Consider the following 14,816-nt stretch of genomic DNA (forward strand, 5'->3'; position numbering starts at 1 on the left):
TTTGGAAGGAAACTTAATTAATTTGGTGAGAAAGGTCTTTAGATCAAGTTGGGAGACACTTTCCGCGATGCCCCTGAATTTAAGGTTGTTTCTCCTGCTTCTGTCTTCTAAATCTGTAAGCTTATGCCTAATAGATTCTACTTTGTCTTCTAGGGAGTAATGTGCATCAATTAATTTGTTATGCGATGTGGTAATTTCGCCCATTTTATTTTCTATGTGGTCAGTTCGCGTTTCAAGTTCCTGTATAGAAGAGCTGATTGAGCTGGATAGGGTTTTTATGTCCCTATGTAGGGATCCACGAAGTGCCAGAATCACATGCTTAATGAAATCTTCCATGGCAGGTAGATTAGAGGATGGTATATTGTTAATTAAATCATCTTCTAGTTCAGGCTCTCTTTGAGATGGGCTGGGAGGTGGGGAGAGCCGGGGATGCTGCTTCTCTGGGCTCGCAGAGGGAGTGGAGAGAGCATGTGGGGAGTGAGGGCTTATCGGCGCCATTTTATGGCCATCTGAAGTGTCACTGTTATGCCCTTCAGCTGTGTCACTCACCCGACGCCGGGATGTATTCAGCGGCGGCTCTCCTGCATGCAGCTCCGGACTGGCAGCGCGATCTACTCCGCTGATGGAGAAGGCAGGTATGTCTTCCGCGCTCACATGTGAGCTTGTGGATGAAGGGGAGCTATCTTTGCTTGGCGGTCCTGGTCTTCTCGGGCCGCGGGTAATGAGGAAGTCGGAGACTTTGTTTATCGGGGTCTTCACGCTTCTTCTTTTCAGCATTGTCTTTAGTGAGACTCCCAGTCCACTTCCAGTGGTTTAGATGAGGCTGGGGAAGCTTTTAGTAGCTAGGCAAGCTGAGAACGAGCGGAGCTCAGTACAACATGACTGTCTTGGTCTGCATCCAAGCCACGCCCTCCTGGTATTTTCTTTTTCAAGCTAAGCTTTCACATATTTTCTCTACATTTTCTTTTTTTTTTAAATCAATAAGTTTTTTATTGGACAGCTTACACATAAGGTACATTGTATGCATTGAAGTTTTGCATATAATAGTGCAAAAGGAGGTTAACAAGTTGCGAGAAAGACTAATGCTACCAATGAGTTGCCAGTTAACCAATTAGCAGGCTGACCATAACATTGTTAAAGGGGGGGGGGGGGGGGACAATAGCTTGATTTGTACATTTTAGAACATCTATTTCAACAATTTCTAAATATGACATTAGGCGGAGAGTTGTGGTGGGGAGGGGGGGTGAAGAGTCGAGGGTTGGGAGGGGGGGTGGGTAGGTGGGGGAGGGGGGGAGAATTAAAGTGAATGGGTAGACTAGAGTCAAGAAGAGGCCTGTAACGAGGCCTATAACCAGAACTTAATCTTCAAGTAGGTTCAAAGAAGAGATGATTTTGTTTGAAAATAGTCTTAACCATGGTTTCCACGTCTCATTAAATTTCAGAATCGTATTGTTTCTTAGAGATATTATTTTTTCAAATAAGCTATGTTCAGTTATCAAGTGTATCAGTTCTGATCGATTTGGTAGGGATTCAGACTTCCAATTTTTTGTAACTAAAAATTTTGCGCCCAATAGGATATGTCCTATGAGGTTTTTTAATTGGGGATCTATCCCCTCCTAATCCACCAGAAGTAAGGCTAGTTTCGGGTTGAAGGGTTGAAGGGTAGGCGTATTCCAGAGATGTCTTATATTATTTTGTAAGTATCTTTCCAGAAGGTTTTTAAACGTGGGCAATTCCAGAAGATATGCAGGAGGGAGCCTCGACCTCCACATCCTCTCCAACATAAGTCATTTGGAGATAGTTTTCTACTTTTTAGCAGAGCTGGAGTGAAATACCATCTAGTGATTACTTTTAAGTGAGTTTCTATCATGTTAGCCCCTTGTGAGGCCCATCTGACCCTTCTGAAGGCTTTCATCCATTGGTCTATGGGTATTTCTTGCTCTAAGTCTCTTTCCCAATTTAGTAGGTGGCATTTTTTCGTTGATCCCGACAGGCCTGTGAAAATATCATAACATGTTCTCGTATTTGGTTTCTTATGGGTGTTATTAAGTATAGATAGCACTATTTTTGGGATTTTCAGAGATTTAATGTCTTGTAATTGAAGGAAAGAGGCGAACTGTAAGTATTTAAACGTTTCGGGTGTCGATATGTGATATTTAGTTTGAAGGTCTTGGAGGGAGATGAAGTGTTTCTTGGGAAACAGGTCAGAGATGTATATAATTCCTCTGTCTGTCCACGATTTTAAGTGAAGGTTGGGAATGAAGTATTCCAGTGTTCTGAGGGGTATTTTATTAAAGGCACTATGAGAGTCATTTTCAGTTTTTTGTAATAGATCTTTCCAGGCTTCTATCGAGGCCTGCATAGTAGGGGATAGACTAGGAAGGCTCAGGTATTTCTTAAAGTGGGGGACGTATGTGGCCAGAGTTTGCGCATATAGCAGTAAATTTAACGGTCTCTGTTTATTGTGTTCTAGTTCTAGAGCGGGCCAACTTATGTTTGCGTTATATCGTATCCAAGAGGATATTTGGCTTAAAATAGTGGCTTTGCGATAAGATTCCAAGTTGGGAAGGCCTAAACCTCCTTGGTCTCTATTTAATGATAAGATAGAGAGTGCTATTCTAGGTTTTTTATTTTGCCAGATATATCTGGATAGTTGTTTTTGAAAGCTTTCAACCGTTTGTTTCGGAACTTGTATGGGTAGAATTCTGAAAAAATGTAAAATTTTTGGCAGAATGATCATCTTATATGCTGTTACTCTTCCCAGCCACGATAAGGGGCGTGTGCTGAAAGAGTCTAGTTCTTTTTGTATGTCAGTTAGCAGAGGGGGAAAGTTAACCGGAATTAAGTCTGAAATGGGGAAGCATAGTTTTATCCCTAAATATGGGATACTCTTAGTCTGCCATTGGAACTTGAATTCACTTTTAATGTCTTGTTTTAGCTTTTCATTTATGTACATGCCCAGGATTTGAGATTTAGTGATATTTAGTTTGTAAAAGGATGCCTCTGCGAATTCGGATAGGGTATGGTGTACTTTCCTGAGGGACTGAAGTGGGTTTGTGAGTGTGAGTAAGATATTGTCTGCAAATAGACTAATTTTGTGTTGGCGAGATCCTGCGTGTATGCCGTGTATGTCTGGGTTATTTCTAATGTGTTCAGCCAGGGGTTCCATGACCAATGTAAATAGTAAGGGTGATAAAGGACAGCCTTGGCGAGTGCCGTTGGTTATAGAGAAGGAATTTGATAAAGTTCCGTCGACCAATACTTTTGCAGATGGAACTGTATATAATGCTGTTATTGCGTTAAAAATATTGCCACTAAATCCAAATTTATTTAATGTCGAAAAGGCAAATTGCCAGTGCAGGCGGTCGAATGCCTTTTCAGCATCCAGGGCCACCAGTATTGAGGGGGATTGTGTCTTGGAATTTTCGTGGATCAGATTTAGGATTCTTCTGGTCGCATCTGATGCCTGTTTCCCACTAGTGAAACCCACCTGGTCTGAGTGCACTATGTCGGGTAGGATTTTTAGGAGTCTACGGGCAATGGTTTTTGCGTATATTTTAATATCACAATTAAGTAGCAAGATGGGCCTAAAGTTAGCCGGATCTACATTTTCTTATGTCTGATAGATGAATACAGCCTATCAATCCCACTACAGGATGCACTGTCTTTGGGAGTGTAATAATGGCTAATAGCTGTGCAGTCTGTCTCTGGCCATAGAGCTAACACAGACAGAACACAGACTGACCTACACTGTTTAATTACAGATGGCCTTTTAACTAAGTAACAAATTCAATTCAGTCACCAGGTGCTTAACCTGCATGACCCATAAATGAAACAACCAGATGTTGCCTTGTAAGTTATCCTGTGACCTTCGGGCCTCCAGAATTAAGTACAGTGAAACGTTAAGAAAAATAAAATGAGTAAAAGAGATACCAGATGCAGCATAGACAAAACTGTTTAATTGCAGAAGGCCTTAATTATCTAGCGATGCTATGAAAGTATGTAAGAAGATACATTTTATCCATACAATCAAGTCACGGGCATGCCTAGGAATATTGAAAAAACAAAATGTATATAAGGAGTAAGTAAATCAATTCATCACAAACAGCTTACTCTACAGAGAGCACTTGGACCCTGCCACACTCTGGTGAAAAGGTAATATAAGTCTTTTATACAACGTCTTGTGTATATGGTCATGTATTTTTAATAGTTATTAGATATGCATCTCCGTGCTCAGCATTTTATATTTTAACACCTGTTCCATAATTTTTGTATGGTTTAGTATGATGTGACCCCCATTATTGCTATAGTTGGAATAGTTTAAATATTTGGCCCATAATTTTGTACGGTCCAGGCTGATATTGCAATGATGCTGTATCTTTAATATTTAGATTGTATTTTTTAATATATGTCATGTTTTATTAGTTTTTAATAAGTATAAATAAGTATTTAATAAGATAAATAAGTATGAACGTATTGTTTACATTGTCATGTATTTTTAATATTTATATTGTGTCTCCAGCCTGTGCCTACGCGAATGTTACAGCTATGTATATTTGTAATATCTGACCCATAATTTTTGTGTCGTCTAAATTGATGTTGCGACGGTTCTGTATTTTTAATATTCATATTGTATCTCCAGCTTGTGCCTGCTGGAATGTTACAGCTATGTATACTTTTAATATCTGACCTGTAATTTTGTTTGTAAGTTTTTTCAGTACATTATATGGTACATTAAATAGTACCAATGAAAAATACAACTTCACCCGCAAAAAACAACCCTCAGACAGCTACATCAATGGTTAAATTAAGGAGTTACAATTTTTTAAAAGGGTGAGAAAAAAAGTAAAAATGGGAAAAAAAGGGCCGCATCATTAAGGAGTTAATATTCATATTGTATCTCCAGCCTGTGCAAATGTTACAGCTATGTATATTTTTAATATCTGACCCATAATTTTGCGTGGTCTAGATTGTTGTTGCGATGTTACTGTATTAATAATATTCATATTGTATTTTTATTATCTCTATGTTTTTATTAGTTTTTGTGTTAGATGAATAAGAATAAACGTCTTGTTTATATTGTCATGTATTTTTTATATTTATATTGCATTTCCATGCTCAGCTATGTACATTTTAACAACTGTTCCATAATATTTGTTTGGTTTAGTAATGATGTGACCCTTGTTATTGCTATAGCTGCTATATTTTTAACATCTGACCCATAATTTTTGTACAGTATAGACTGATATTGTGATGACGATGTATTTTTTTAATATTTAGATTAGTTTCTCGTAATATATGATTAAGCATAAATAATGTGTTTATATAAACTGTAATTTCTTTCAGCCATATGCATCATTAGAAATGAGGGCTGATATATTAATCATGCTTGTTTCATTTTAGATGGAGAGCCGCTAGCTAGCTAATCCAACCGCTAACACTATAATCACAGCACGGGATGATACACAGCCGCCGCTAGCTAGGCGTACTTCTAATACTATAAGCCATAGAAAGAGACAATCATTTGAGGAGCACAAAGGCGCAAAAAGACCGAAAGCACACAGAATTGTTGACTCTCTTAATTACCACCCGTATGCATATCAGACATTTTAAATGAAATGCAGTGATTAGACCCTCATCTTGTCCCTAAAGTAGTGTATGTACAGAAGCGCTGTTAAAAAATCATAAAAATATTGTGCTTAACCGCTTGGTCGTTAGCCACCAGAAGACAGCAAAAAACACTTGCCAGAACCACCCCGCAAAGTCTGGAGCCAGCCATGCATACTCCGCAGTCCAAATTCACCCAAACAATTTGTAAATATTGCAACCTCTACCCCAACCCCACCGAAAGAATATGGTTGCATGGTGGCTGAGCGAAATGAGCAGCCTGCTGATGCTTCAGTATTTCTACAGCATTTTTTAATAAACATTGTGAAGTTTACTTCAATGTAATTGAACACGACGATCATTTCCGCTTTTTGAATTTACAAAGTATACACTCATTTGTAGAAGCTGTTATTGAGGAACATAGCGTTCAATCTTTACTTAACAGAATCAGGCGGGATATACAACCCAGGGATTCTGTACATCTAAAACTTGAAGGAGGCCGCACGCTGGACACTGTTTATTCATTAAAACAGTCCAGAGATGATGTTGATGTAAAAAGCTTCTTAAATGATGTGGCCAACACATTACAGAGTAATGCAGAGTGTCTAGCTGGTGATTGTTTGAAACCTATGGTCCTTAAAAACAAAAACAAAAGAGGCGATACGAAGTGTAGGAAATGTTTGAAGTCCATAATTTACAGATCATCAAGCAGAAAATGTGCTGGTTGTATGACTTTAACTTGTGTTTAGCGGCCTGTCTATATTCATTGTAAGAGGCGGGTGCTGTTGATGATGGTGTTTTATTGAAACGGGCCAGGCAGTTACATAAAAATTTGGACATTCCCAAAACCAGCTAGTGAGCTCTAGCGATATTACGGCTTTTGAGAAATACCTGGGCATAACCATACTGGGTCTTACCCACTTGAGTTTTTTTAACGCTGCAAAATTGCTACGGTTTTTTAACGCAAATGTCAATGGGACTTTCTAATGTTAAAAACGCATCACACAAAAATCGCTAAGCACAAACGTGCGATACATTTTTAACATTAGAATGTCCCATTAACAATCGCGTTACAAAAAAGCAGCAATGTTGCAGCATTAAAAAAAAAACGCTAGTGGGTAGGAGCCCTAAGGGTGCAGGACCACAGTCATGGTGATTGGCGTTATTATCACACAAGTGAAGCAGATGGTGGTACAGCTGTGTGAATCCTGCACCATGCTAATCATTACTATAGCATAATGAATATAAAAGTTTTTTTGAGGGACAGTTACTTTTGTGATCACTATACTTCTGTTTTTCACCACAAAATAATCACTCGTCAGTACTTTTGTGCAGCTTGTCAGACAGACGTGTGTGCCGAAAGTTGGGGATCACTGTTCCGCTGCCCTAGCTGCCACGTGTTTTGTCACTCATCTGATTTTTTAAATCGCCACAAGAAATTACCTGCCATGGATAAGATGTTTTGCCAGACTAACATATATTTTGCAGTTGTTGTTATCGTGATGTACTTAAACGCTCAAAGAGTTATAAATGTGATGGTCTGTGCTGTAATGTTTGTAAAACGCAGGTGCAGAAATTTGATGGCCTCTTGTGTTATATGCAACATTACAACCCGAGGGGAGGGGTTGAAGAAGCATCATATATTATCAGAGGTGTAACTTGAAGCTTCTGGGCGCCAATGCAAAACCTGTAATGGTGCCCTCAAACTACAATGCTTTATTCATAGTACTGGGCTCCCTATATGGAGAACTGAGGTCTTATGGGGCCCCCTAAGGCTCCTGGGCCCAGGTGCAACCGCATCCCCTGCACCCTCTATAGTTACACCCCTGTATATTATCTATGCAATGTACAGTGCAGATTCCTGGGAGTCTGAGAGTAAAGCATGTATCCGCGATTTTGTACAGTTCTTTGTCAGCGGCGATTTTACAGATTGCACCTTTATTGCCCACAATGCTGGTAGGTACGATGCTTGTTTTATTGTTAAGGAGTTGATTGTCAAAAAATGCATATAAAAATGATCACTCAAGGTGGACTGCATTTGTGTGTGACGTTACCTAAATTGAACTTGGAGTTCATAAATTCTCTTAATTTCATACCCATGAAGTTTAGCAAGTTACCACAGGCTATGAGTTTTTCAGGGCCAAAGGGTCATTTCCCACAATTTTTCAACACTGAGGAAAACCAAAATTATATTAGTCGCCTACTGGATGCTAAATATTACGAACCCAAGTACACGATGCCTGATGATAAATACAAGTTCATGGTGTGGTATGAGACACAAAAAGACTGTACTTTTGATTTTAACTCGGAGCTAAAAGCTTACTGGAAGCAGCATGTCGAGGTATTGAGGCAGGCTTGTGGACGTTACAGAGATCGTGTAATGGAGATGGCTGAAAAAACAATTACAAGGTATTGTGAAGAAAAAAACGAAAGCGTTAGTGTGACTTATTGCGTTGACCTGTTCCAGCACCTGGGGTCTGTTTGCATGGTGATATACTGGTTTACATTTCTGCCTGAAGACACTAACGCTATTTTGCACTCTGATAATTACCACAAGGCCAAAAAACGTTAGTCAACCTCAGCTATTCAATGGCTGTTGTACGTGTCTAACAGCGAAAACATAGTCATACAGTACACATTAAGGAGCAGTTAAGAGAGTCAGTAGCTATTCTTTAGACGGGATATGCATATGTTGACTGCCGACATATTGTGTTTGAATTTCAGGGTTGTTTTTACCATGGATTTCCCATCTGCTACAATGAAAATGGTGAAAATAATGTCACTATAACCAAGTAAAGTCAACTATTCCAGGCTTTTTTAGCTTAAAAAATGCTCTTTACAACACACAGGATGCACTGTATGAGTTTTATGGGGGCATGACTACCGAAAAAGGGTTTAGAATGATTTGTGCCTTTAGGCGTTTCTTCCTAAAATTCAGTTCCCAATATAACTTGACCCCCGTGATGCCCTTTATAGCGGCAAAATGAACGCCATAAAGTTATACCACAGACCGGCTGAGGGGGGAGACAATAAGTTATTATAATTTCACTAGTCTGTACCCCTTTGTGAACAAGACAAAGACTTATCCTACACCCTACACCTGACAATCATTAATGAAAATTTTGGCTACATCAAAAATTACTTTGGCAAAACATAAGTTAAAGTATACCCGCCGACAGATTTATTTGTTCCGCTACTGCTGGTGAAAATGAATCATAAATTGAGGTTTCACCTATACTACACATGCGCTCTAAATTCACAGCCAGAGCAATGTACGCATGCCAATGAAGAGCACTCTCTGATTGGTACTTGGTGCACAATAGAGCTGGAGATGGCTGTGGAGAAAGGCTACAAGATAGCACATGCCTACAAAATTTGGCATTTTCCAGAAACATCGGATGTCCTGTTCGTATCCTTCATTAAACTGCATCTTAGGGATACACAAGAGCCTTCAGGGCACCCTGATTGGTGCATGGAGGATGTTTAGAGAAATGAATACATTGACTGTTTTCTTGAACAGGAAGGTGTGAAATTGCATAGGGACGAAGTAGGTGCAAATCCTGCTAAAAGACAAATTTCCTAGTTTTTCATAAATTCATTGTGGGAACGTTTGTGCCGAAACCATATCTTCTGTGTACCAGCATTGTGACCCTGATGAACTCTTTGAGTATGTGTTTCTACTCCTCTACAAAATTGCAGGCCTGAATATTATCGATTATGAAGCAGCCAACATCACATGGAAATACACAATAGAGTACCACGTGGTCAAAAAAAATACCAACATCTTTATAGCATATTTTACAACAGCCTACGCTCGACTAGAGCCCTGGACAAACTGCAGGAACACTGTCTTTACCATGACACAGATTCTGTCACAGAGTTTGTATCTGGGGGCCGAAAAACCTATGAATACAAGCTGAACACAGCTAACACTGTTAAAAGTTAAAGTGATAACTTTAAATGTTGGCAATTGGGTGCTCCTAAATTTTGGCAGCCTGAAAGATTTAGTTTTGGATTATCCTTGCATTACATCCTCTGAAACACAGAAAACTATCAGTGTAGAGCAGCTAAGGTTTTGTAAAAAAATAGGAAGTATTGGGGCATCAAAACAAGGTCGCTGCGCAAAACACAGAGGCGTGTTTATACAAAAAATCATCTATTAGATGATTTTACAACCCTGCCTTATGGATATTAGTTCAGCTACTGTGAAACACCCAACTCCAGGCACACACATACCCGCAACCCTGTACTATTGTTTGATTTTATGCATGCTGGCAAAATTATATGAAGGGCTAACTACTTCTTTTCCTAACCAGGTTTTGTAAGAAATGAGAAGTATCGGGTCACTGGTACGTCAGCACTACACAAACTGTGAAATCATGTGAGGAGATGGTTGTTACACATAATTGCAATATTACCTCACGGTTATTAATGGTGATATGGAGGACACGCACTAGCAATGCCCCTTCTCACGTATTTTAGCAGGACCATCTAACTCTGGGAAAAGTTACATTGTAAAGCAACTGTTACATAACTCCGCAACACATATATTGCAGAAACCCAATAATATTGTTTGGTTTAATGCACGCTGGCAACAACTGTATGATGAACTGTCTGCTTCTTCTCCTAGCATCAGGTTTATCAAGGGTCTTTTCCAGACCTTTATAGATTACAACTTATTTCCACCTCTTAAGGTAAATTTGACTATTGTTGATGATCTCATGGAGAGCTCTAGTGAGAACAGTGGAATAGAAAAAGCATTTACCAAGTATGTACATAACAGAAGTCTGAGCATTTTCTATCCTGTGCAGAATATATTCTGCCAAGGTAAAAAAAGCCAAATGATAAATTTAAACACCAAGTATGCGCTTATTTTTAATAACTCTTGTGATAAATTGCAAGTTGTTACACTAGTGAGACAGACGTACCGCAGGAAGATGTGTTACTTCTTAGCAGTTTTTGAGGATGCCACTCGCGTCCCTTACAGTTATCTGTTTGAAGATTTAAGATGCAATATGCCTGAGGAACTTTGCTTGATAATGGGTTTGTTCCCACCAGCTTTACCTGCTGTGTATATTCACAAGAAGAGTACCTCTACAAATGAGTTCAGCATTATGCAGCTTATTTTATTTGCTGAGAATCATGGTGACAAGATGTCTTAGAAAATACACCGCAAAGATGATGTGAAAATTTAAAACATACACAGATGTTCTACAAAGATACTTGGTTCATGCTAAACAGGACGCAAAAGAGCTAGCAATCTAAAAAACTTTGTAAATCCAAGTGAGACTGGTCATCAACAATTGTCAAATACTGACCTTGGTAATAGAAATACTGTTCATGAAATTAAAGTAATGTCAACAGCCATTTAAAAAAAAAATGCTGAACTTTTGCTAAACAGGCAGAATGCCAATATTGTCTTATATTTATCTGTAGACTCGCTATAGAGCTAAGCAGTAATAGTCTTAGTATACAGAGGGTTCACTATTGCCATACATATATGTTCTATATTTGTTTGTACAATTTCAGTTGTGGTCTTCACTAGTGTTTAAATTTTTTCATATAATTATTAAAAGTTATGTTTTAGATACAACAAATACCATTTAGCAAGGTTCTCTACAGTGAACTATACATAGTGGTGAGGACCTATCTGTCTCTCTGATTCTTTTTATGGAAATGAATAGACATTTTATATGTTATTAAAGCACAAAAGGACATTTAAGAATCTGTTGCAAATGCACTGTAAATGAAAACTTTTCAATAAAAAGTGATTTAATAATATATATATATATATATATATACACACACGCACTCACATATATATGATATTTGAATTATTACCTACGCCACTGAATAATCATGAAATGTAACCATGTGACCATGCTCTTAGCTATGTACAGGGACACATATGCTAAGATGAGATAAAAACTTTAAGAAGTTTCTACTGCGCAACTTGGAACTTTGTCAAGAGGTTATTCACTGCGACTTAATAGTTTCTTAAAGAATATGCAAATGAAGGATTGAGAACTGTCCAATGAACTATTATATTTCTAGGAATTTAGAAACTATTCTAAGAATAATGAGATGTAACCAATGAACATGTTTGCATAGTTAATTGTCCAATGATGTTGTGACACCCCAATGTAAGGGGGTTATAAATAAAGATGCCTGATACCCATCAGGTAGGAATTCTTTGATGAATCCATAACTGTGTGGGCTCTGTCATTTAAATCTTCCATCATATGACATCATGGGTCATATGACGTCCTTCACAAGGTACACTCTTAGACGACCATATATTTTTGCCGTAGCATTTTATATATACAATTCTACATACAGTAGCTGAAAGTGCAGAAAAATGGAGAAAGCACTTTGTGGCATAATTACATTATAGATACTTGTCAAATACACAACATAATAAACACAAAAGAAAGGTGATACATATGATACATTCTAAAAAGTATAATAATACAGATACTCACATACTATATAAGCAAGTTCTCTATTAGTGCAGGAGTTTATATTCCATGGAGATGATGGACATTCCCATAGCAGGTTGCTATACTTGGTGCAGTTAATATGATCCACCCAGAAGGGTCTTTTCCTAACACCATATCTTCCTGCCTCTAGATGACCTTTTGATCCACAATTCAGATGTTTGCAGATAACAGAGACTGATAAGACTGGCATTACATTATTACACACTGATCCCCAGCTTCCATTATAATACACCTCCAGCCACCCTTCACATTCATGTGCTCCATCTACCAGGCGGAGATCCAAAAGTTCTGTAAGAAAATGGATGGTTTTATATATACACATACCTACATGTGATAAACACCTACTTATGATGCAGTATTTTAAATAGGTGTAATTTTTCCATTTTGTACTGGCAATAATACACAATTTCTATCTGAAACTTTAACAAATGAAAAATTCTTCAAATATAATTCTCACGACCAACATAACTGTGTTTATTCTCTGATTAATGGGGCTGTCTGAAGGCTTTTTTTGTGGGATGACCTGTAGTTTCTATTGGTAATATTTGGGGGCATATACAATATTTTATAAGCTTTTTATAAAACTTTTTCCTGGGGATGGGATGACGAAAAACGCACAGCTCTGCTGTTGTACTTTTTTTTTTCTTACAGTGTTCATTGTGTCACTGTGTGCGTTAAGTAAAACTTTATTACAATGAATTGAACTTCTACAGATGCAGTAATACAATTTTTCTTTTGATATTCATGTACAGCGTTTTAGAGCCTTTATTAACACTGAATACCATTTACACCAGTAGGGTTGAAAGAATGGTGATGTCATCAGCTTGCTTTCCCTCCGTTCTTACTGCACAAAATACGCAGTAAAAACGAAAAGCATCGATTTACAACACTTGCGTGAGAGTGCGCTTAGACAGGAGTAGTAAATCTGCCCCATTATTTTTATAGTTTTCCTAATAATAACTGTTCAGATACTTTCTTATATGATGTGTGACGTTTGCAACATATTTACTATGTGTTGCTGCTGGGACCTGTATTTCTATGGCTTTCCAGTGGCACACTTCCACAGGGGTGGGATGATTGAGCTGGCTGTGTGCGTGGATTGCTCCAGACAGCCTATCACCAGCATTCCGTGCAAATAAGTACCATCCCCTTTTGCTAGCGGGCGCTGGAACTTTTATGTATTTACGTAATTTCCTCTCTGCGCTTGGTGGTTTGTGTCATGCATGCTGCTTGTTTGAGCTGCTCCTTCTACATTCACTGAAGATGGCCAGGACATCAGATCTCCCAGTCTGCATGTTCTGCAGACCCCAGCTCCCTTCCCCTTTATCAGGCGCAGCCTCTAGATATCTGATGTCTTGTACATAGATGGGTGATATATAAAACTATGTTCCTATTAAATTAGATTAGTAACACAGTATATTAGGCTGTAGGGAGACAATATTCATCCAGTTCAGCCTGTTTTCACCCCTCTTGTTGATCCAGAGGAAGGCAAAAAACAAACAAACAATGAGTGTCTGATGCTCTTGTCCCTTTCTATGTGTGTGGACACTTTAACTAGCTCCTGTTTATCTATGCATGCATGAGCTTCTGAATGGGGTTTCCATTCTGGTAAATTCGTGTTCAGTGTATGTCTGAAGGTGTGGACTGCACTTGGTGGGAACTATGGCTTATTCTGTGTGGTGTTGCCTTTGTCTTGTAGTCACTTGGTGTGAACAGGGTTGTGTTATAAATAGGTCTGTAGTTGTTGACTAGGTGTGAATTGTCAACACCTACAGACACTGTATATTATGTTTCATTTCCCTTGTCCAGTGCTCCGGCTTATTACCATCAAGGGTGATGCAGTTGCCCCTGTGTTCCAGCATATGGCTGTCCCTATTGGGTTATTCACCCTGGTTGTAAGCAGGGACCCCTTTTCCTTTGTTGTAGTTGTCTAGTTACTGTATGGGGTCACAAGACAATGAGGACCCTTGACATGGGCTTGTGAGCTTGTGTGTTCTGGCCAAAATACAGACCAATACCTCATACATTCTTATTGACATTTACATATGTCTTGTTGTTTAGTACATTGGTAAGTATGAGGCCTTTTGGTGTTTTGTTGTGTCGCAAGCCCTTGTTTTCCCTGTGGGTGTTTGCATGCATATCTGATTTATGCTTGTTTGATGTTGATGTCTGGTCATTAGAGATGAGCGAGCACACTCGTCCGAGCTTGATGCTTGTTCGAGCATTACGGTGCTCGAGATGCTCGTTACTTGAGACGAGCACCACGCTGTGCTTGAGTGAATTCCACTTCCTTCCGTGCATGTTTAACGCCATTTTCTAGCCAATAGGCATGTAGGGAATGCATTACCACTTCCTCCTGTGATGTGCCAGCCCTATCCCACCCCCTGCAGTAAGTGGCTGGCGAGGTCAAGTGACCGCCGAGTATTTAAAGCAGTCCCGCCCGCGGCTTGCCTCAGATACACACTGGGAGAGATTAGGGAAAGTGCTGCTGAGATAGAGAAAGTGGTAGTGTAGGATTCCTGTCTTCAAGAACCCAAACGCTCCTTCTTAGGACCACATCTTACCATGTGCATTACTGTTGTGGCTGCTGGGAGCAGTTTTGCACAAAAAAAAAAAAACTTTTTTCATCTCGGGCTGTGCAGGTTATTACAGCTATAGCGCTCTCAGTCTGCAGTCAATTATACAGAGTATAGGGAAAGTGCTGCTAAG

At 39.0% G+C, this 14,816-nt stretch overlaps 1 protein-coding gene across 1 annotated transcript in view; it reads right to left on the minus strand.

The window, feature by feature from the left end:
- The window catches only part of LOC136571905 (scavenger receptor cysteine-rich type 1 protein M130-like), a 221,109-nt gene that overhangs the window by 131,454 nt on the left and 74,839 nt on the right, over nt 1-14,816 (minus strand). Inside the window, exon 7 of the mRNA XM_066572522.1 lies at nt 12,090-12,395. Within this exon, the coding sequence (XP_066428619.1) occupies nt 12,090-12,395 (306 nt within the window). The remainder of the gene's footprint in view (nt 1-12,089; nt 12,396-14,816) is intronic.

Source organism: Eleutherodactylus coqui, chromosome 6 (genome assembly GCF_035609145.1).
Source record: "Eleutherodactylus coqui strain aEleCoq1 chromosome 6, aEleCoq1.hap1, whole genome shotgun sequence".
Taxonomy (NCBI): domain Eukaryota; kingdom Metazoa; phylum Chordata; class Amphibia; order Anura; family Eleutherodactylidae; genus Eleutherodactylus; species Eleutherodactylus coqui.